Source organism: Oncorhynchus kisutch, linkage group LG1 (assembly GCF_002021735.2).
Source record: "Oncorhynchus kisutch isolate 150728-3 linkage group LG1, Okis_V2, whole genome shotgun sequence".
Classification (NCBI taxonomy): domain Eukaryota; kingdom Metazoa; phylum Chordata; class Actinopteri; order Salmoniformes; family Salmonidae; genus Oncorhynchus; species Oncorhynchus kisutch.
Genome location: NC_034174.2, coordinates 2,737,179 through 2,762,099, shown reverse-complemented (window position 1 = coordinate 2,762,099; position 24,921 = coordinate 2,737,179). Strand labels below are relative to the sequence as shown.

The following is a 24,921-nucleotide window of genomic DNA, read 5'->3' as shown; positions in this document are numbered from 1 at the left end:
AACATCCCAGGTTTTCCAGAAATCCCTGTTGGAGGACTATCGGATTTCCTTCTTATTCCCTTTCTGATTCCAGGAATATTCCAACTGGGGAAACCTATGCAGCATTGTGCGACCTTACCCAAAGCATTCAATATTCAGTATTCAGAATGCTTTAAAATCTGGAGAAAAGTCACAGAGATCTAGTTTATCCTGTAGATGAAAGATTATTGAAACATATGATTTGAACCAAGATATGAAAGATATGATGTGCCTAGACATACAGATGAATGAGAATATAGCATTTCCTTCACCTTATTGGGCTTGAACCTGAGTTGTATTCAGCTTATTGGGATTGAACCTGAGTTGTAGTCACCTTATTGGGCTTGAACCTGAGTTGTATTCAGCTTATTGGGCTTGAACCTGAGTTGTAGTCACCTTATTGGGTTTGAACCTGAGTTGTAGTCACCTTATTGGGCTTGAACCTGAGTTGTAGTCCACTTGCAGTATAGACGTCGGTTCTATCCAGGCTTTTATACAGGTACTGACCCCTCACCAGGTAACGTTGACACACAGACTCGTCGGTCACGCCCTGAGGAGGATGGACAACAGGACAGGAGTCAGTAACCTGGGCTGCATCTCTAATGGTGCCACTAAGGCTGCAACATTCCAGTCATTTTCCCAAAATTCACTGGTTTTCCAAAAATCCTGGTTGAAGGATTCACAATTTTCCTAGTCATTTTAAACCCAGAAATCTTGCAACCAGGATTCCTGGAATGTCATGGAATTTTGTACACATTTATACACACCTAGTACACATTTATTTCTTGCTAAAACTTTAGCTGAAGAGAGCATAAGCTTGGGATGCAACTCTGGCCTGTTCAAATCTGATCATGCTTTAGCTGACTGGTTGCGATGAGGCAGAGGAGGCTTTGAGGCAAAGCATTGATGCTGTTGTAGCCCTGAACTAGCTCACCTGATTGACCTATTAAAGGGATTGATGATTAGCTTGTAGAATCAGGTGTGCTAGATCTGAAACAGTTCTAATACAGGGAACGGCTGGGGGTCCTGGGGAGAGGTCTGATAACCCCTGGACAGGGAACGGCTGGGGGTCCTGAGGAGAGGTTTGATAATCCCTGGACAGGGAATGGCTGGGGGTCCTGGGGAGAGGTTTGATAATCCCTGGACAGGGAACGGCTGGGGGTCCTGGGGAGAGGTTTGATAATGCCCAGGACAGGGAACGGCTGGGGGTCCTGGGGAGAGGTTTGATAACCCCAGGACGGGGAACGGCTGGGGGTCCTGAGGAGAGGTCTGATAACCCCAGGACGGGGAACGGCTGGGGGTCCTGAGGAGAGGTCTGATAACCCCAGGACGGGGAACGGCTGGGGGTCCTGAGGAGAGGTCTGATAACCCCAGGACGGGGAACGGCTGGGGGTCCTGAGGAGAGGTTTGATAACCCCAGGACGGGGAATGGCTGGGGGTCCTGAGGAGAGGTCTGATAACCCCAGGACGGGGAACGGCTGGGGGTCCTGAGGAGAGGTCTGATAACCCCAGGACGGGGAACGGCTGGGGGTCCTGAGGAGAGGTTTGATGACCCCTGGACAGGGAACGGCTGGGGGTCCTGAGGAGAGGTTTGACGACCCCAAGACTAAAGCACAGACAAATCTGGGATCAGGGTGAGGTTAGTATGATTATCAACCTCTGGGTTAGGTTGTTAGGATTAGGTTGTTAGGGTTAGGTTGTTAGGGTTAGGTTGTTAGGGTTACGTTATAAGGGTTAGGTTGTTAGGGTTAGGTTGTTAGGGTTACGTTATAAGGGTTAGGTTGTTAGGGTTAGGTTGTTAGGGTTACGTTATAAGGGTTAGGTTGTTAGGGTTAGGTTGTTAGGGTTATGTTATAAGGGTTAGGTTGTTAGGGTTACGTTATAAGGGTTAGGTTGTTAGGGTTAGGTTGTTAGGGTTATGTTATAAGGGTTAGGTTGTTAGGGTTATGTTATATGGGTTAGGTTGTTAGGGTTACGTTATAAGGGTTAGGTTGTTAGGGTTACGCTATAAGGGTTAGGTTGTTAGGGTTAGGTTGTTAGGGTTACGTTATAAGGGTTAGGTTGTTAGGGTTAGGTTGTTAGGGTTATGTTATAAGGGTTAGGTTGTTAGGGTTATGTTATATGGGTTAGGTTGTTAGGGTTACGTTATAAGGGTTAGGTTGTTAGGGTTACGTTATAAGGGTTAGGTTGTTACGTTAACTTACTGCTAGAGGCACAATGAAGGACGAAAGAGGGACGAAAGCGGTGAAAGGTCCCTGTTGGCTGATGGTCAGCATACAGTCTCTCACTGAATATAAAGAAAACAGACATTAGTAACCTGCCATTTAACAACAACAATAACACATATAGGGAGGTTGGGTACCAAATAGCAAGATGGCTCCAGAGAGCTTCCCCTTGTGTGTCCCCTCCCTGTCCAGCTCCACTATCCGTTCCATCAGGTTGCCATAACAACGGTAGCCATCGCCGATCTGTTGGGCATTACACAAGCACCTGCCCGAGGAGAGAGAGAGAGAGAGAAAGAGAGAGAGAGAGAGAAAAGGAGAGCATTCAATTCAGAGTTAAAATACAGGGGGTTCAGCCCTCTTCCCAGAGAGTAACTGGGTGTTCAGGATTTACAGGGGGTCCAGCCCTCCTCCCAGAGAGCTATTGGGCGTGCATGATTTACGGAGGGGAAATCTTTCTGGGTGTGCAGGGTTTTGCTCCAGCCCTACTCTAACACACCTTGTTCTACTATTTAGCTGCTCATCAGATCCTTGATTAGCTGAATCAGTTGTGTTAGAGCAGGTCTGGAGCAAAACCCTGCAGACCTAGCAGCCCTCAGGAGGAGAGTTGGCCAGGTCACCCCTGAGTTTAGAGTTGCAAAATTCCAGTAACATTCGTTACAATTCCCATGAGGTTTCCCAGATTTCCTTCTCCTTATTCTCTTTCTGACGCCAGTAAACTTCCACCCAGGATTTCTGGAAAATCTGTGATTTTTGGGAAAGTTACCAGAATACTACAACCCTACCTGGGTTACAACATTCTTCTTGTGAGGACAGTGACCAGGACAGTGACCAGGACAGTGACCAGGACAGTGACCAGGACAGTGACCAGGTTTCTAGGTTTCTTTCTAGGTTTCCTGGCCACTGTGCTTCTGTCTCTGCATTGCTTGTTCTTTGGGGTTTTAGGCTGGTTATCTGTAAAGCGCTTTGTGACAAAAAACATTTTATAATTTTATAAAATACATTTTGATTGATTGGTTGATTAGTTGGTTGATTGATTGGTTGACCCACCTGGGGTATCCGTCCAGGCCGGTCTCACAGCCGGCGTTGGGGTGGCAGGTGGTGTCATTACATACATTCTTCAGGGTACATCCGGAGGACAGGGTAGAGCCCTCCCAACCATGCATACAATCACATCTAGACTGGAAGATCAGATACAGACAGATACAGACATTCAGTTTCCTGTTTATTGGAACTTTCACAACGTTCTAGATTCCCTGCACATTCCATCCTTCCAAGAATCTTCCGACCAGGAATTCTGAAAAACTTTTGGATAACTTAGCGGAATTTTGCAAGCCTACACACAGAGTTACACTGGAGTTACACCCTATCCATCCCACTCAACTATACACACAGTTGTGGCTGCTTTGCGTGATGTATTGTTGTCTCTACCTTCTTTCCCTTTGTGCTGTTGTCTGGGCCCAATAATGTTTGTACCATGTTTTGTGCTGCTGCCTTGTCAAATCAAATCAAATTGTATTTGTCACATGCGCCGAATACAACAGGTGTAGTAGACCTCACAGTGAAATGCTTACAAGATCTTAACCAACAATGCTTTAAGAAGTTTTAAGACATCTTTTAAATAATTAGTGTTAAGTAAAAAATAAAGGTAAGAAATAATTAAACAGCATCAGTAAAATAAAAAGCAAGGATATATACAGTTTGAAACCGGTACAGAGTCAATGTGGAGGCTATATACAGTTGGAAACCGGTACAGAGTCAATGTGGAGGCTATATACAGTTGGAAACCGGTACAGAGTCAATGTGGAGGATATATACAGTTGGAAACCGGTACAGAGTCAATGTGGAGGCTATATACAGTTGGAAACCGGTACAGAGTCAATGTGGAGGCTATATACAGTTGGAAACCGGTACAGAGTCAATGTGGAGGCTATATACAGTTGGAAACCGGTACAGAGTCAATGTGGAGGCTATATACAGTTTGAAACCGGTACAGAGTCAATGTGGAGGATATATACAGTTGGAAACCGGTACAGAGTCAATGTGGAGGCTATATACAGTTGGAAACCGGTACAGAGTCAATGTGGAGGCTATATACAGTTGGAAACCGGTACAGAGTCAATGTGGAGGATATATACAGTTGGAAACCGGTACAGAGTCAATGTGGAGGATATATACAGTTGGAAACCGGTACAGAGTCAATGTGGAGGCTATATACAGTTGGAAACCGGTACAGAGTCAATGTGGAGGATATATACAGTTGGAAACCGGTACAGAGTCAATGTGGAGGATATATACAGTTGGAAACCGGTACAGAGTCAATGTGGAGGCTATATACAGTTGGAAACCGGTACAGAGTCAATGTGGAGGATATATACAGTTGGAAACCGGTACAGAGTCAATGTGGAGGCTATATACAGTTGGAAACCGGTACAGAGTCAATGTGGAGGCTATATACAGTTGGAAACCGGTACAGAGTCAATGTGGAGGCTATATACAGTTGGAAACCGGTACAGAGTCAATGTGGAGGCTATATACAGTTGGAAACCGGTACAGAGTCAATGTGGAGGCTATATACAGTTGGAAACCGGTACAGAGTCAATGTGGAGGCTATATACAGTTGGAAACCGGTACAGAGTCAATGTGGAGGCTATATACAGTTGGAAACCGGTACAGAGTCAATGTGGAGGCTATATACAGTTGGAAACCGGTACAGAGTCAATGTGGAGGCTATATACAGTTGGAAACCGGTACAGAGTCAATGTGGAGGCTATATACAGTTGGAAACCGGTACAGAGTCAATGTGGAGGCTATATACAGTTGGAAACCGGTACAGAGTCAATGTGGAGGCTATATACAGTTGGAAACCGGTACAGAGTCAATGTGGAGGCTATATACAGTTGGAAACCGGTACAGAGTCAATGTGGAGGCTATATACAGTTGGAAACCGGTACAGAGTCAATGTGGAGGCTATATACAGTTGGAACCGGTACAGAGTCAATGGGAAAAACCGGTACAGAGTCAATGTGGAGGCTATATACAGTTGGAAACCGGTACAGAGTCAATGTGGAGGATATATACAGTTGGAAACCGGTACAGAGTCAATGTGGAGGCTATATACAGTTGGAAACCGGTACAGAGTCAATGTGGAGGATATATACAGTTGGAAACCGGTACAGAGTCAATGTGGAGGCTATATACAGTTGGAAACCGGTACAGAGTCAATGTGGAGGCTATATACAGTTGGAAACCGGTACAGAGTCAATGTGGAGGCTATATACAGTTGGAAACCGGTACAGAGTCAATGTGGAGGCTATATACAGTTGGAAACCGGTACAGAGTCAATGTGGAGGATATATACAGTTGGAAACCGGTACAGAGTCAATGTGGAGGCTATATACAGTTGGAAACCGGTACAGAGTCAATGTGGAGGCTATATACAGTTGGAAACCGGTACAGAGTCAATGTGGAGGATATATACAGTTGGAAACCGGTACAGAGTCAATGTGGAGGCTATATACAGTTGGAAACCGGTACAGAGTCAATGTGGAGGCTATATACAGTTGGAAACCGGTACAGAGTCAATGTGGAGGCTATATACAGTTGGAAACCGGTACAGAGTCAATGTGGAGGATATATACAGTTGGAAACCGGTACAGAGTCAATGTGGAGGCTATATACAGTTGGAAACCGGTACAGAGTCAATGTGGAGGCTATATACAGTTGGAAACCGGTACAGAGTCAATGTGGAGGCTATATACAGTTGGAAACCGGTACAGAGTCAATGTGGAGGATATATACAGTTGGAAACCGGTACAGAGTCAATGTGGAGGCTATATACAGTTGGAAACCGGTACAGAGTCAATGTGGAGGCTATATACAGTTGGAAACCGGTACAGAGTCAATGTGGAGGATATATACAGTTGGAAACCGGTACAGAGTCAATGTGGAGGATATATACAGTTGGAAACCGGTACAGAGTCAATGTGGAGGATATATACAGTTGGAAACCGGTACAGAGTCAATGTGGAGGATATATACAGTTGGAAACCGGTACAGAGTCAATGTGGAGGCTATATACAGTTGGAAACCGGTACAGAGTCAATGTGGAGGATATATACAGTTGGAAACCGGTACAGAGTCAATGTGGAGGATATATACAGTTGGAAACCGGTACAGAGTCAATGTGGAGGCTATATACAGTTGGAAACCGGTACAGAGTCAATGTGGAGGCTATATACAGTTGGAAACCGGTACAGAGTCAATGTGGAGGATATATACAGTTGGAAACCGGTACAGAGTCAATGTGGAGGATATATACAGGGGGTACCGGTACAGAGTCAATGTGGAGGCTATATACAGTTGGAAACCGGTACAGAGTCAATGTGGAGGATATATACAGTTGGAAACCGGTACAGAGTCAATGTGGAGGATATATACAGGGGGTACCGGTACAGAGTCAATGTGGAGGCTATATACAGTTGGAAACCGGTACAGAGTCAATGTGGAGGCTATATACAGTTGGAAACCGGTACAGAGTCAATGTGGAGGCTATATACAGTTGGAAACCGGTACAGAGTCAATGTGGAGGCTATATACAGTTGGAAACCGGTACAGAGTCAATGTGGAGGCTATATACAGTTGGAAACCGGTACAGAGTCAATGTGGAGGATATATACAGTTGGAAACCGGTACAGAGTCAATGTGGAGGCTATATACAGTTGGAAACCGGTACAGAGTCAATGTGGAGGCTATATACAGTTGGAAACCGGTACAGAGTCAATGTGGAGGATATATACAGTTGGAAACTGGTACAGAGTCAATGTGGAGGCTATATACAGTTTGAAACCGGTACAGAGTCAATGTGGAGGATATATACAGTTGGAAACCGGTACAGAGTCAATGTGGAGGATATATACAGTTGGAAACCGGTACAGAGTCAATGTGGAGGCTATATACAGTTGGAAACCGGTACAGAGTCAATGTGGAGGCTATATACAGTTGGAAACCGGTACAGAGTCAATGTGGAGGCTATATACAGTTGGAAACCGGTACAGAGTCAATGTGGAGGATATATACAGTTGGAAACCGGTACAGAGTCAATGTGGAGGCTATATACAGTTGGAAACCGGTACAGAGTCAATGTGGAGAATATATACAGTTGGAAACCGGTACAGAGTCAATGCTCAGGGGCACCGGTTAGTGAGGTAATTGACGTAATATGTACATGTAGGTAGAGTTAAAGTGACTGTGCATAGATAATAAACAGAGAGTAGCAGCAGTGTAAAAGAGGGGTCTGGGTAGCCCTTTGATTAGCTGTTCAGGATTCTTATGTCTTGGGGGTAGAAGCTGTTACGAAACCTCTTGGACCTCGACTTGGCGCGCCATGTGGAGAGAGAGAGAAGAGAGAACAGGCTATGACTATGTTGTGTTGCTACCATGCTGTGTTGACATGTGTTGCTGCCTTGCTATGTTGTTGTCGTAGGTCTCTCTTTAAGTAGTGTTGTTGTGTCTCTCTTGTTGTGATGTGTGTTCTATATTTTAATTGCATTTATTTTTAATCCCAGCCCCCGTCCCCGCAGGAGGCCTTCTGGTAGGCCGTCATTGTAAATAAGAATTTGTCTTAACTGACTTGTCTAGTTAAGGGATCAGACCCTTTACATTTTTTTTTGTTGCCTAAAATGGCATACTCAAATCTAACTGCCTGTAGTTCAGCACCTGAAGCAAGGATATGCATATTCTTGATACCATTTGAAAAGAGAAAGGCCATAATCTATTATTCCAAGTGTAATTTAGATGTTGGCCACTAGATGGCAGCAGTGTACACGCAACATTTTAGACTGATTCAATGAGCCATTACATTTCTGTTAAAACCTTTGTATCAAGACTGCCTAAATGTGCCTAATTGGTTTATTAATAACTTTTCAAGTTCATAACTGTGCACTCTCCTCAAACAATAACATGGTATTATTTAATTGTAATAGCTACTGTAAATTGGATAGTGCAGTTAGATTAACAAGAATTTAAGCTTTGCCAATATCAGATATGTCTATGTCCTGGGAAATGTTCTTGTTACTTACAACCTCATGCTAATCTCATTAGCCTATGTTAGCTTAACCGTCCCGAGGGGGACCCACCAATCCTGTAGAGGTTTAAAATAAAGGTTAAAAAAAATATCAAATACAAATAAATACACCTAACCATCCCATTAAACACTATTACCTAGACTGGTTGTTAATGTGAAAGGCCCAGTGCACTCAAAAACGAGATTTCCTGTGTTTCATATATTTTTCCACACTATGAGGTTGGAATAATACTGTGAAAATGTGACAATTATTAACTTTCAGTGTAAGATCTGTTTGAAAAGACTGCCTGAAATTTCAGCCTGTTTTGGTGGGATGGAGTTTTGGCCTGCCTGGTTCCAAACCTCGGCCAATAACAGTTAGTTTTCCGCCCCACTCAGATCACTTCCAGGCAGTCCTAGTAAAGATCTTACTTGAGAAATTGCTCTTCGCTAAGAAGCTATTTTTGTAATCTACATGTACTCACAATCAACATTACAGTTGTAATGCTATCAGCCTAATTTCCTGATGCACTGACCTCATTCATTGTTCTCTTTCCCCTTGTAATCAAACAGTTGCCAAGCAATGCTACAAATTGGTTACGATCTCAGAATTCATTTCATATAAAGTTTGTTCGTCTGTGATGAGGTGGTTTTGTTTAACATCTACAATTTGTGTTACATTTTTTCAAATTCTATTCCATATCAAAGCATTTCTGTTTGTCGTAGAACCATGGGACTACTTTATGGCTGCAGGAGACTCTCAGTTTTCACGATTTGATGTACCGTTCTGACACAAATTGATGGACAGACCAGTGAATGAGTGTTAAAGGCTGTGGATATGTAACCCGATACCCCCGGTGTCTTGCTGTGGATATGTAACCCGATACCCCCGGTGTCTTGCTGTGGATATGTAACCCGATACCCCCGGTGTCTTGCTGTGGATATGTAACCCGATACCCCCGGTGTCTTGCTGTGGATATGTAACCCGATACCCACGTGTCTTGCTGTGGATATGTAACCCGATACCCCCGGTGTCTTGCTGTGGATATGTAACCCGATACCCCCGGTGTCTTGCTGTGGATATGTAACCCGATACCCCCGGTGTCTTGCTGTGGATATGTAACCCGATACCCCCGGTGTCTTGCTGTGGATATGTAACCCGATACCCCCGGTGTCTTGCTGTGGATATGTAACCCGATACCCCCGGTGTCTTGCTGTGGATATGTAACCCGATACCCCCGTGTCTTGCTGTGGATATGTAACCCGATACCCCCGGTGTCTTGCTGTGGATATGTAACCCGATACCCCCGGTGTCTTGCTGTGGATATGTAACCCGATACCCCCGGTGTCTTGCTGTGGATATGTAACCCGATACCCCCGGTGTCTTGCTGTGGATATGTAACCCGATACCCCCGGTGTCTTGCTGTGGATATGTAACCCGATACCCCTGGTGTCTTGCTGTGGATACGTAACCCGATACCCCTGGTGTCTTGCTGTGGATACGTAACCCGATACCCCCGGTGTCTTGAGAGACCTACTCAATTCAAGCTTGGAAGAGGGGCTCTCAGCCAAAACAATAGCGTAGCAAATTTGCTGAACAGAAGCTGATTTATCTGTGAATTACCTTGATAAAACAATTACATTATAACTAAACTAAGCATTTCAAGCTTTTTGAGGTCGGTTCGGTTTAGGTTTGATTGGTGTTTTTAGACATTAAATGCACTATGCATTATGTGGGTTGAATGCTGTAACAACACAGAATAAAGTAATGAATACAAGTAACATGATGGTAGAGACTGTCCATTACTGCATATTACTAACCATCATTTCTTCAAATGACTTCACTAAAATATTTCAGTTGTTGTGTTTATTACATTGTTTTTTATTTGATGGCTTTATTATTTCATTCCAAGTCATCACCTCATCTCTATTGAGCTGCTGTCTATGTTGTCTGACAACAGCACTATTGTAGTAGTTCAAATTAAATAAGGCATATTTACATGACTGCTGAATACCAACTATCGATAAATAGTTCATGAAATTTCAGTTAGAGATACATTGTGAAGCAACTGCTCCATCCTTCTCTCTTCTCTCCATCTCCAGGCAAGTACGCGCGCAATGGATTATGGTCATTGTAGTTCATTGCATTTAAATATTTGATCCGACGTTGGTCAATTCTTTTAAAAATAAAATAAAAGTAACCGACATTTTGGTTAAATCGCTCAGCACTAACAGACACACACAAACCCTGCTGGTATAGATACACACAAACCCTGCTGGTATAGATACAGACTAACCCTGCTGGTATAGACAGACTAACCCTGCTGGAATTGATACAGACTGACCCTGCTGGTATAGATACAGACTAACCCTGCTGGTATAGACAGAGTAACCCTGCTGGTATAGATACAGACTAACCCTGCTGGTATAGATACAGACTAACCCTGCTGGAATAGATACAGACTAACCCTGCTGGTATAGATACAGACAAACCCTGCTGGTATAGATACACACAAACCCTGCTGGTATAGATACAGACAAACCCTGCTGGTATAGATACAGACTAACCCTGCTGGTATAGATACAGACTAACCCTGCTGGTATAGATACAGACTAACCCTGCTGGTATAGATACAGACTAACCCTGCTGGTATAGATACAGACTAACCCTGCTGGTATAGATACAGACTAACCCTGCTGGTATAGACAGAGTAACCCTGCTGGTATAGACAGACTAACCCTGCTGGAATAGATACAGACTAACCCTGCTGGTATAGACAGACTAACCCTGCTGGAATTGATACAGACTGACCCTGCTGGTATAGATACAGACTGACCCTGCTGGTATAGATACAGACTAACCCTGCTGGTATAGACAGAGTAACCCTGCTGGTATAGATACAGACTAACCCTGCTGGTATAGATACAGACTAACCCTGCTGGTATAGATACAGACTAACCCTGCTGGTATAGATACAGACTAACCCTGCTGGTATAGATACAGACTAACCCTGCTGGTATAGATACAGACTAACCCTGCTGGTATAGACAGAGTAACCCTGCTGGTATAGACAGACTAACCCTGCTGGAATAGATACAGACTAACCCTGCTGGTATAGACAGACTAACCCTGCTGGAATTGATACAGACTGACCCTGCTGGTATAGATACAGACTAACCCTGCTGGTATAGACAGAGTAACCCTGCTGGTATAGATACAGACTAACCCTGCTGGTATAGATACAGACTAACCCTGCTGGTATAGATACAGACTAACCCTGCTGGTATAGACAGAGTAACCCTGCTGGTATAGATACAGACTAACCCTGCTGGTATAGATACAGACTAACCCTGCTGGTATAGATACAGACTAACCCTGCTGGTATAGACAGACTAACCCTGCTGGAATAGATACAGACTAACCCTGCTGGTATAGACAGACTAACCCTGCTGGTATAGACACAGACCAACCCTGCTGGTATAGACACAGACTAACCCTGCTGGTATAGATACAGACTAACCCTGCTGGTATAGATACAGACTAACCCTGCTGGAATAGATACAGACTAACCCTGCTGGTATAGACAGAGTAACCCTGCTGGTATAGATACAGACAAACCCTGCTGGTATAGATACAGACTAACCCTGCTGGAATAGATACAGACTAACCCTGCTGGTATAGATACAGACAAACCCTGCTGGTATAGATACACACAAACCCTGCTGGTATAGATACAGACAAACCCTGCTGGTATAGATACAGACTAACCCTGCTGGTATAGATACAGACTAACCCTGCTGGTATAGATACAGACTAACCCTGCTGGTATAGATACAGACTAACCCTGCTGGTATAGATACAGAGTAACCCTGCTGGTATAGATACAGACTAACCCTGCTGGTATAGATACAGACTAACCCTGCTGGTATAGACAGAGTAACCCTGCTGGTATAGACAGACTAACCCTGCTGGAATAGATACAGACTAACCCTGCTGGTATAGACAGACTAACCCTGCTGGAATTGATACAGACTGACCCTGCTGGTATAGATACAGACTAACCCTGCTGGTATAGACAGAGTAACCCTGCTGGTATAGATACAGACTAACCCTGCTGGTATAGATACAGACTTACCCTGCTGGTATAGATACAGACTAACCCTGCTGGTATAGACAGACTAACCCTGCTGGAATAGATACAGACTAACCCTGCTGGTATAGACAGACTAACCCTGCTGGTATAGACACAGACCAACCCTGCTGGTATAGACACAGACTAACCCTGCTGGTATAGACACAGACCAACCCTGATGGTATAGACAGACTAACCCTGCTGGTATAGACAGACTAACCCTGCTGGTATAGACAGACTGACCCTGCTGGTACAGACAGACTAACCCTGCTGGTATAGAGAGACTAACCCTGCTGGTATAGACAGACTAACCATGCTGGTACAGACAGACTAATCCTACTGGTATAGATACAGACTGACCCTGCTGGTACAGACAGACTAACCCTGCTGGTATAGAGAGACTAACCCTGCTGGTATAGACAGACTAACCATGCTGGTACAGACAGACTAATCCTACTAGTATAGATACAGACTAACCCTGCTGGTATAGACAGACTAACCCTGCTGGAATAGACAGACTAACCCTGCTGGTATAGACAGACTAACCCTGCTGGTACAGACAGACTAACCCTGCTGGTATAGACACAGACTAACCCTGCTGGTACAGACAGACTAACCCTGCTGGTATAGACACAGACTAACCCTGCTGGTACAGACAGACTAACCCTGCTGGTATAGACACAGACTAACCCTGCTGGTATAGACAGACTAACCCTGCTGGTATAGACACAGACTAACCCTGCTGGTATAGACAGACTAACCCTGCTGGTATAGACACAGACTAACCCTGCTGGTATAGACAGACTAACCCTGCTGGTATAGACACAGACTAAACCTGCTGGTATAGAAACAGACTAACCCTGCTGGAATAGACACAGTTTAACCCTGCTGGTATATATATACACAGACTCACCTTGCCAGGGCTATTATAGACACAGACAGTGGAATTACGAGGACAGCCTCCGTTGTCCTCGTCACATGGGTTGATGGGAACACACATCCGACCATCCCCCTTGTAACCTGCCTTACACTGGCACTGGAACAGCCGCCCCCCCAGCCAAGAACAGTCCGCATTCACATCACATTGTTTAGCAGAACAAAACCCTGGGAAATAATATAAATATTCAATTATGGAACGGAATAGAAGAGAGTAAATCAGAGGGGATCATAGCAGAATAGAATACAACAGAATAGAACAGAATACAAGTGAATAGAACAGATTGAAACAGAATACAACAGAACAGAATACAACAGAACAGAATACAACAGAACAGAATACAACAGAACAGGACAGAGCAGAATAGAACTGAATAGAATATAACAGAATAGAACAGAACAGGACAGAGCAGAATAGAACAGAATTTAATATAACAGAATACAACAGAACAGGACAGAGCAGAATAGAACAGAATTTAATATAACAGAATACAACAGAACAGGACAGAGCAGAATAGAACAGAATTTAATATAACAGAATAGAACAGAACAGGACAGAGCAGAATAGAACTGAATAGAATACAACAGAACAGGACAGAGCAGAATAGAACAGAATTTAATATAACAGAATAGAACAGAACAGGACAGAGCAGAATAGAACTGAATAGAATACAACAGAACAGGACAGAGCAGAATAGAACAGAATTTAATATAACAGAATAGAACAGAACAGGACAGAGCAGAATAGAACTGAACAGAATAGAACAGAACAGGACAGAGCAGAATAGAACTGAATAGAATAGAACAGAACAGAACAGAGCAGAATAGAACTGAATAGAATAGAACAGAACAGAACAGAACAGAGCAGAGCAGAATAGAACAGAATTTAATAGAACAGAATAGAACAGAACAGACCAGAATAGAACATAATTTAATATAACAGAATAGAACAGAACAGAATAGAACAGAATAGAACAGAATAGAACAGAACAGAACAGAACAGAATAGAACAGAATAGAACAGAACAGAATAGAACAGAATAGAACAGAACAGAATAGAACAGAATAGAACAGAACAGAATAGAACAGAATAGAACAGAACAGAATAGAACAGAACAGAATAGAACAGAACAGAATAGAACAGAACAGAATAGAACAGAATACAAGTGAATAGAACAGATTGAAACAGAATACAACAGAACAGGACAGAATAGAACATAATTTAATATAACAGAATAGAACAGAACAGAACAGAGCAGAATAGAACAGAATAGAATAGAACAGAACAGGACAGAGCAGAATACAACATAATTTAATAGAACAGAATAGAACAGAACAGAATAAACAGAACAGAATATAACAGAGCAGAATAGAACATAATAGAATAGAACAGAATACAACAGAACAGGACAGAGCAGAATAGAACAGAATTTAATATAACAGAATACAACAGAACAGGACAGAGCAGAATAGAACAGAATTTAATATAACAGAATAGAACAGAACAGGACAGAGCAGAATAGAACTGAATAGAATACAACAGAACAGGACAGAGCAGAATAGAACAGAATTTAATATAACAGAATAGAACAGAACAGGACAGAGCAGAATAGAACTGAATAGAATACAACAGAACAGGACAGAGCAGAATAGAACAGAATTTAATATAACAGAATAGAACAGAACAGGACAGAGCAGAATAGAACTGAATAGAATACAACAGAACAGGACAGAGCAGAATAGAACAGAATTTAATATAACAGAATAGAACAGAACAGGACAGAGCAGAATAGAACTGAACAGAATAGAACAGAACAGGACAGAGCAGAATAGAACTGAATAGAATAGAACAGAACAGAACAGAGCAGAATAGAACTGAATAGAATAGAACAGAACAGAACAGAACAGAGCAGAATAGAACAGAATTTAATAGAACAGAATAGAACAGAACAGACCAGAATAGAACATAATTTAATATAACAGAATAGAACAGAACAGAATAGAACAGAATAGAACAGAATAGAACAGAACAGAACAGAACAGAATAGAACAGAATAGAACAGAACAGAATAGAACAGAATAGAACAGAACAGAATAGAACAGAATAGAACAGAACAGAATAGAACAGAATAGAACAGAACAGAATAGAACAGAACAGAATAGAACAGAACAGAATAGAACAGAACAGAATAGAACAGAATACAAGTGAATAGAACAGATTGAAACAGAATACAACAGAACAGGACAGAATAGAACATAATTTAATATAACAGAATAGAACAGAACAGAACAGAGCAGAATAGAACAGAATAGAATAGAACAGAACAGGACAGAGCAGAATACAACATAATTTAATAGAACAGAATAGAACAGAACAGAATAAACAGAACAGAATATAACAGAGCAGAATAGAACATAATAGAATAGAACAGAATACAACAGAACAGGACAGAGCAGAATAGAACAGAATTTAATATAACAGAATACAACAGAACAGGACAGAGCAGAATAGAACAGAATTTAATATAACAGAATAGAACAGAACAGGACAGAGCAGAATAGAACTGAATAGAATACAACAGAACAGGACAGAGCAGAATAGAACAGAATTTAATATAACAGAATAGAACAGAACAGGACAGAGCAGAATAGAACTGAATAGAATACAACAGAACAGGACAGAGCAGAATAGAACTGAATTTAATATAACAGAATAGAACAGAACAGGACAGAGCAGAATAGAACTGAATAGAATACAACAGAACAGGACAGAGCAGAATAGAACAGAATTTAATATAACAGAATAGAACAGAACAGGACAGAGCAGAATAGAACTGAACAGAATAGAACAGAACAGGACAGAGCAGAATAGAACTGAATAGAATAGAACAGAACAGAACAGAGCAGAATAGAACTGAATAGAATAGAACAGAACAGAACAGAACAGAGCAGAATAGAACAGAATTTAATAGAACAGAATAGAACAGAACAGACCAGAATAGAACATAATTTAATATAACAGAATAGAACAGAACAGAATAGAACAGAATAGAACAGAATAGAACAGAACAGAACAGAACAGAATAGAACAGAATAGAACAGAACAGAATAGAACAGAATAGAACAGAACAGAATAGAACAGAATAGAACAGAACAGAATAGAACAGAATAGAACAGAACAGAATAGAACAGAACAGAATAGAACAGAACAGAATAGAACAGAACAGAATAGAACAGAATACAAGTGAATAGAACAGATTGAAACAGAATACAACAGAACAGGACAGAATAGAACATAATTTAATATAACAGAATAGAACAGAACAGAACAGAGCAGAATAGAACAGAATAGAATAGAACAGAACAGGACAGAGCAGAATACAACATAATTTAATAGAACAGAATAGAACAGAACAGAATAAACAGAACAGAATATAACAGAGCAGAATAGAACATAATAGAATAGAACAGAATACAACAGAACAGGACAGAGCAGAATAGAACAGAATTTAATATAACAGAATACAACAGAACAGGACAGAGCAGAATAGAACAGAATTTAATATAACAGAATAGAACAGAACAGGACAGAGCAGAATAGAACTGAATAGAATACAACAGAACAGGACAGAGCAGAATAGAACAGAATTTAATATAACAGAATAGAACAGAACAGGACAGAGCAGAATAGAACTGAATAGAATACAACAGAACAGGACAGAGCAGAATAGAACAGAATTTAATATAACAGAATAGAACAGAACAGGACAGAGCAGAATAGAACTGAATAGAATACAACAGAACAGGACAGAGCAGAATAGAACAGAATTTAATATAACAGAATAGAACAGAACAGGACAGAGCAGAATAGAACTGAACAGAATAGAACAGAACAGGACAGAGCAGAATAGAACTGAATAGAATAGAACAGAACAGAACAGAGCAGAATAGAACTGAATAGAATAGAACAGAACAGAACAGAACAGAGCAGAATAGAACAGAATTTAATAGAACAGAATAGAACAGAACAGACCAGAATAGAACATAATTTAATATAACAGAATAGAACAGAACAGAATAGAACAGAATAGAACAGAATAGAACAGAACAGAACAGAACAGAATAGAACAGAATAGAACAGAACAGAATAGAACAGAATAGAACAGAACAGAATAGAACAGAATAGAACAGAACAGAATAGAACAGAATAGAACAGAACAGAATAGAACAGAACAGAATAGAACAGAACAGAATAGAACAGAACAGAATAGAACAGAATACAAGTGAATAGAACAGATTGAAACAGAATACAACAGAACAGGACAGAATAGAACATAATTTAATATAACAGAATAGAACAGAACAGAACAGAGCAGAATAGAACAGAATAGAATAGAACAGAACAGGACAGAGCAGAATACAACATAATTTAATAGAACAGAATAGAACAGAACAGAATAAACAGAACAGAATATAACAGAGCAGAATAGAACATAATAGAATAGAACAGAATACAACAGAACAGGACAGAGCAGAATAGAACAGAATTTAATATAACAGAATACAACAGAACAGGACAGAGCAGAATAGAACAGAATTTAATATAACAGAATAGAACAGAACAGGACAGAGCAGAATAGAACTGAATAGAATACAACAGAACAGGACAGAGCAGAATAGAACAGAATTTAATATAACAGAATAGAACAGAACAGGACAGAGCAGAATAGAACTGAATAGAATACAACAGAACAGGACAGAGCAGAATAGAACTGAATTTAATATAACAGAATAGAACAGAACAGGACAGAGCAGAATAGAACTGAATAGAATACAACAGAACAGGACAGAGCAGAATAGAACAGAATTTAATATAACAGAATAGAACAGAACAGGACAGAGCAGAATAGAACTGAACAGAATAGAACAGAACAGGACAGAGCAGAATAGAACTGAATAGAATAGAACAGAACAGAACAGAGCAGAATAGAACTGAATAGAATAGAACAGAACAGAACAGAACAGAGCAGAATAGAACAGAATTTAATAGAACAGAATAGAACAGAACAGACCAGAATAGAACATAATTTAATATAACAGAATAGAACAGAACAGAATAGAACAGAATAGAACAGAATAGAACAGAACAGAACAGAACAGAATAGAACAGAATAGAACAGAACAGAATAGAACAGAATAGAACAGAACAGAATAGAACAGAATAGAACAGAACAGAATAGAACAGAATAGAACAGAACAGAATAGAACAGAACAGAATAGAACAGAACAGAATAGAACAGAACAGAATAGAACAGAATACAAGTGAATAGAACAGATTGAAACAGAATACAACAGAACAGGACAGAATAGAACATAATTTAATATAACAGAATAGAACAGAACAGAACAGAGCAGAATAGAACAGAATAGAATAGAACAGAACAGGACAGAGCAGAATACAACATAATTTAATAGAACAGAATAGAACAGAACAGAATAAACAGAACAGAATATAACAGAGCAGAATAGAACATAATAGAATAGAACAGAATAGAATAGAACAGAATAGAATAGAACAGAGCAGAATAGAACAGAATAGAATAGAACAGAGCAGAATAGAATATAATGGAACAGAGCATGACAGAATAGAATATAGCAGAATATAACAGAGCAGAATAGAATAGAACAGAGCAGAATAAACTGAATAAAACAGAATAGAACAGGATAGAACAGGATAGAACAAGATATAACAGAATAGAACAGGATAGAACATAATAGAACAGAATAGAACAGGATAGAACAGAATATATTACAACAGAACAGAATAGAACATGATAGAACAGAATGTATTATAACAGAACAGAATGTATTATAACAGAACAGAATGTATTATAACAGAACAGAATGTATTATAACAGAACAGAATGTATTATAACAGAACAGAATAGAACAGAATGTATTATAACAGAACAGAATGTATTATAACAGAACAGAATGTATTATAACAGAACAGGATAGAACAGAATGTATTATAACAGAACAGAATAGAACAGAATGTATTATAACAGAACAGAATGTATTATAACAGAACAGGATAGAACAGAATGTATTATAACAGAACAGAATGTATTATAACAGAACAGAATGTATTATAACAGAACAGAATGTATTATAACAGAACAGAATGTATTATAACAGAACAGAATGTATTATAACAGAACAGAATAGAACAGAATGTATTATAACAGAACAGAATAGAACAGAATGTATTATAACAGAACAGAATGTATTATAACAGAACAGAATGTATTATAACAGAACAGAATGTATTATAACAGAACAGAATAGAACAGAATGTATTATAACAGAACAGAATGGAACAGGATAGAACAGAATAGAGCAGAATAGAACAGAATAGAACAGAATAGAACAGAATAGAACAGAATAGAACAGAATAGAACAGAATATATTATAACAGAACAGGATAGAACAGAATATATTATAACAGAACAGAATGTATTATAACAGAACAGAATGTATTATAACAGAACAGAATAGAACAGAATGTATTATAATAGAACAGAATGTATTATAACAGAACAGAATGTATTATAACAGAACAGAATAGAACAGAATGTATTATAACAGAACAGAATAGAACAGAATGTATTATAACAGAACAGAATTGAACAGAATAGAACAGAATGTATTATAACAGAACAGAATGGAACAGGATAGAACAGAATAGAGCAGAATAGAACAGAATAGAACAGAATAGAACAGAATAGAACAGAATATATTATAACAGAACAGGATAGAACAGAATATATTATAACAGAACAGGATAGAACAGAATAGAGCAGAATAGAACAGAATAGAGCAGAATAGAACAGAATAGAACAGAATAGAACAGAATAGAACAGAATAGAACAGGATAGAACAGAATATATTATAACAGAACAGGATAGAACAGAATGGAACAGGATAGAACAGGATAGAGTAGAATAGAGTAGAATAGAAAAGAGCAGAATAGAATGGAACAGAGCGGAATATACAATAAATGAGCAGCATATGAATTTTGGGAAAGTTAGCAGAATTTTGTCACCCTAGTGATATCTATGAACACTGTCACCTGAGCATCGGTCTCCAGTCTTGTGAAACCCAGGAAGACATTGACACACGGAGTTCTCTGCCACTCCTTTACAGTGGGAGTAGGCACTGCAGTTCTTACAGGCAGCAGAGACTGGAGGAAACACAATACACATCATCAGTAGACACCGACCTACAGTACTGTACAGTACAGTACTGAAGTACCTTTCACTAAATGAGATCACTAAATGAGATCACTAAATGAGATCACTAAATGAGAACAAGATAACAATTATCAACCAATTAATTATATTTTTTGAAAGCTTGTCTGGTCCAGAACACGGTGAAACCTGGGTTAAACTGGGTTAAACTGGGTTAAACTGGGTTAAAAAAATACATGTATTTCACATGTGAAATGTTCCAAAAGATGTATGTAATCACATCTGAAGTCATGTTGTCAACGTGACAACATGTACAACAACATGTGATAACATGAAACTACATATGTGATAAACGTGATCAGGTCTTTTTGTAAGGGTGAATATCAATGGACTATATCTGGGCTGCATCACAAATGGCACTCTATTCCCTACATAGTGCACTACTTTTGATTAGGGCCCATAGAGCTCTGGCCAAAAGAAGTGGACTATTTAGGGGATAGGGTGTTATTTGGGGCACAGCCCATTCATGTACAGTGGGGCAAAAAAGAATTTAGTCAGCCACCAATTGTGCAAGTCCTCCCACTTAAAAAGATGAGAGAGGCCTGTATTTTTCATCATAGGTACACTTCAACTATGACAGACAAAATGAGAAGAAAAAAATCCAGAAAATCACATTGTAGGATTTGTTATGAATTTATTTGCAAATTATGGTGGAAAATGTGTAACTGTGATGAAAATTACAGGCCTCTCTCAACTTTTTAAGTGGGAGAATTTGCACAATTGGTGGCTGACTAAATACTTTTTTTGCCCCACTGTATCTGGTGTAAAGGAGGGCGGGGTTACCTTGTTCACACCTGGGTCCAGTGTACGGCGGCTGGCAGTAGCACTCTCCGTTCCCATCAGGACCGTTGTTACACTCTCCATTCACACAGCCGCACTCTAGACAACACACCAAAACAAGGACAACATTAGCTGACAGGTTAGAATATTCATGGAGGGAATAGAGAGAGAAAGAGAGAGAAATGGGGGAAAAGAGAGATGTAGCAGGGAGAGAGAGAGATAGGAAGAGGGGGAAGAGAGAGAGATGGGGACCATTTGAATTGAATTGAGAGAAGAGAGAGAGACTTTTGACTGTTTGTCTTTCTTTAATGAAACATTTAATTAAAACCTCACCACATTAACCCCCCCCAACCACCTTTAAAAAACAAATATCCCCTGTACTGCATCCTCACCTTGCCCTCTACCCCACAACACAAAACATCACCACACATCACAATAACCAAAACCTCACCACTTCTACAACACACGTTTGACACGTTTGGCCTTTTCCTTCTTCGAATACCTGTACTCATTAAAAACATCCCAACAGTAAACTCCACCCCCAACCTCTCACACAAACATTCCAACAGAGACATTAATGGCATTACCTGGCGTACACAGAAAACACATGATGCACAGTTTCACTCATGACACAGAAAGGACACCCCTGTCCGACTCCCAGTTCAACCCGTACCAACCAGCTGTTACTGTCCAGGGCTCCATGTAGAACCCTCCACTGGAGGTCCCCTGACCTCTTTGGTACTGGGGGTTTGTAGAGCCCCCTCTAAAACCCACCATACTCTCCGCCCCACATACCCCCTGCCACTGATGTGCCTTCACTTATGTTAGGCTCCTAATGTTCCTCACCTTAATGCAGAGGTTGTAGAGGGCTTTACCTCCCACATCCTCAAACTCCCCCAGGCTCAGAGTGTTAAAATCTAACAAGTCCTCCAGACCCCCTTGCACTTGGAAGAAGAGCCACCTCCACCTGGCCAGTCTTGACACCAGTGCATGTGACAGCCCCTCCCAGTTCTTCCTGACCCACCTCTCTGAGCCCAGGTACATCCCCAAAATGTTAAGCCCTTCCTTGACAACCCCACTGCAAACCCCCTGGAAGCAGAGGGGGGACCCTAATCCCTCCATTCCCCACATAACAGAGCTTTGCTCTTGTCCCAGTTCACCTTAGCTGACAAATCTCCCTCGTATACCTTCAGACTAATCTATAGTGCCTGCATATCCTAACCATCCCTGACCATCACAGAAACATCATCTGCATATGCCAACACTGCTACGCCTGTCAACACACCCATGCTTATTCATCACACTCCCTGCAGTCTCCTGCGTAGCAGGCCCAAAAAAGGCTCAACAGCTAGTGTATATAACTGCCCTGATAGAGGGCACCCTTGTCTAATTCTCCGCCTCACCCAGACTGGCCTACAGAGCCCCCCTCCCACCTTGACCATACATGACGCCCCAGCATACAACATCTCCATACAGGCCAAAAACTTTCCCCCAAACCCACAGACATCACATTAAACAGATTCTCATGGTCCACTCTATCAAACGCCTTCTCTTGGTCTAAAGAGACCAGTCCACAGTTCACATTAGAAACTCTCAACATGTCCTTGATTAAGAACAAGATGTCTATGATTGAACGTTCTGGTACACAATATGTCTGGTCCTTGTGTGCTATAGAGACCAGATGGGACTTCAGTAGGTTAGAGAGGACCTTGGCAAATATCTTGTAGTCCGCACAGAGCAATGCCACAGGCCTCCAGTTCTTAAGTTCAAACAAGTCCCTTTTATTGTGCAGGAGAGTCAGAGCCGCCCGACGACAGCTCTCCTACCCCGACACACTCACTCAACACACAAAAGAAGTCAAGTCCAAATATTCCTCAGAATTTAAAAAAGTCCATCGACCCGCCGGGGCACGGCAGGGGGACATCTGGGTTACGGCCTCTGTCAGTTCATGGGACAACATGGGAATGTCCATTTCATTCCTTTTTGCCAGAGATAGTTTAGGGTTCAGAAAACAAAACCTGAGTACACATAGGATCACACAGTTCTGCCCTATACAACTCAGTATACTGGTCAGCTCCCACACCCCACACCTCTACGGCTGTCTGATGGGCGGGTGACCTAAGGGGTTGGGGGAACCCCTTAGGTCACCCGCCCATCAGACAGCCGTAGACAATGAATACCCTTGGCTTCACCGATCTGTCTTTCCAAACCAAAGAAGGGGGAGCTGGGAGCATCCATCTCCTTGAGCAAGCCTAAGCTGCATCTCTATCTATAGCATGACTAGACCCAGTCTCATCTACACCACCATCTATAACATAACTAGACCCAGTCTCATCTACACCACCATCTATAGCATGACTAGACCCAGCCTCAGCTTCACCATCATCTATAACATAACTAGACCCAGTCTCAGCTACACCACCATTTATAACCTGACTACACCCAGCCTCAGCTACACCATCATCTATAACATAACTAGGCCCAGTCTCATCTACACCACCATTTATAACCTGACTAGACCCATTCTCATCTACACCACCATTTATAACCTGACTAGACCCAGCCTCAGCTACATCTCCATCTATAGCATGACTAGACCCAGTCTCAGCTACACCATCATCTATAACATAACTAGACCCAGTCTCATCTACACCACCATCTATAACATGACTAGACCCAGTCTCATCTACACCATCATCTATAGCATGACTAGACCCAGTCTTATCTACACCATCATCTATAACATGACTAGACCCAGACTCATCTACACCACTATTTATAGCATGACTAGACCCAGTCTCATCTACACCATCATCTATAACATAACTAGGCCCAGTCTCATCTATACCACCATTTATTGCATGAATAGACCCAGTCTCATCTACACCATCATCTATAACATGACTAGGCCCAGCCTCTGCTGTCTGCATCTCATTGCCCCCTGCACGCTGACCTCCCCCACTACCTTCACATTGTCTACGGCCTTTATGTGGGCAGGCAAAGCAGTTACGCCTCAAATCCCCACACTCAAAACAACGTAGACTATCTGTGCTGGCAAACCCTGCATAGAGCCCCTCCCCATGCCTAACTTTAAAAGGGAAGTTTAACTCTTCCTCATTGTTATTCAGAAACATGAACACTTGCCTCCGGAATGAAACAACATGCTTAATGGCATCTGCCTGAAAACATGCCGACAGTCCACGGAAACCACTAGCAGACTTACCAAACCCACTCAGCTCTTTCCTGATTTGATCATCCATAATAAACGGAAGCAGATTCGTAACTACCACCCTTGTCGAAGGAGTCGAAAGAGGAGAAATCAGCACCTACACATCCCTTACACATATTCCACTAGCAATCAGCCTGCCCACTGAATTGACTATTTTCATGGACACAACCATGGCTTTGTTCATTCTAGAAGCAGAATGTATAAATTCAGCTCCTACCTGTTCACCGACC

At 41.2% G+C, this 24,921-nt stretch overlaps 1 protein-coding gene across 3 annotated transcripts in view; it reads right to left on the bottom strand.

Moving 5' to 3' along the window:
* The window catches only part of stab1 (stabilin 1), a 177,534-nt gene that overhangs the window by 143,418 nt on the left and 9,195 nt on the right, over positions 1 to 24,921 (bottom strand). For all 3 annotated transcript variants that reach the window (XM_031837524.1, XM_031836604.1, XM_031837078.1), the window contains exons 5-11: positions 21,466 to 21,561; positions 20,505 to 20,615; positions 13,351 to 13,541; positions 3,291 to 3,421; positions 2,381 to 2,508; positions 2,223 to 2,305; positions 446 to 568 (exon numbers count right to left, since the gene is read on the bottom strand). In XM_031837524.1, coding sequence (XP_031693384.1) covers positions 446 to 568; positions 2,223 to 2,305; positions 2,381 to 2,508; positions 3,291 to 3,421; positions 13,351 to 13,541; positions 20,505 to 20,615; positions 21,466 to 21,561 — 863 coding nt within the window. The remainder of the gene's footprint in view (positions 1 to 445; positions 569 to 2,222; positions 2,306 to 2,380; positions 2,509 to 3,290; positions 3,422 to 13,350; positions 13,542 to 20,504; positions 20,616 to 21,465; positions 21,562 to 24,921) is intronic.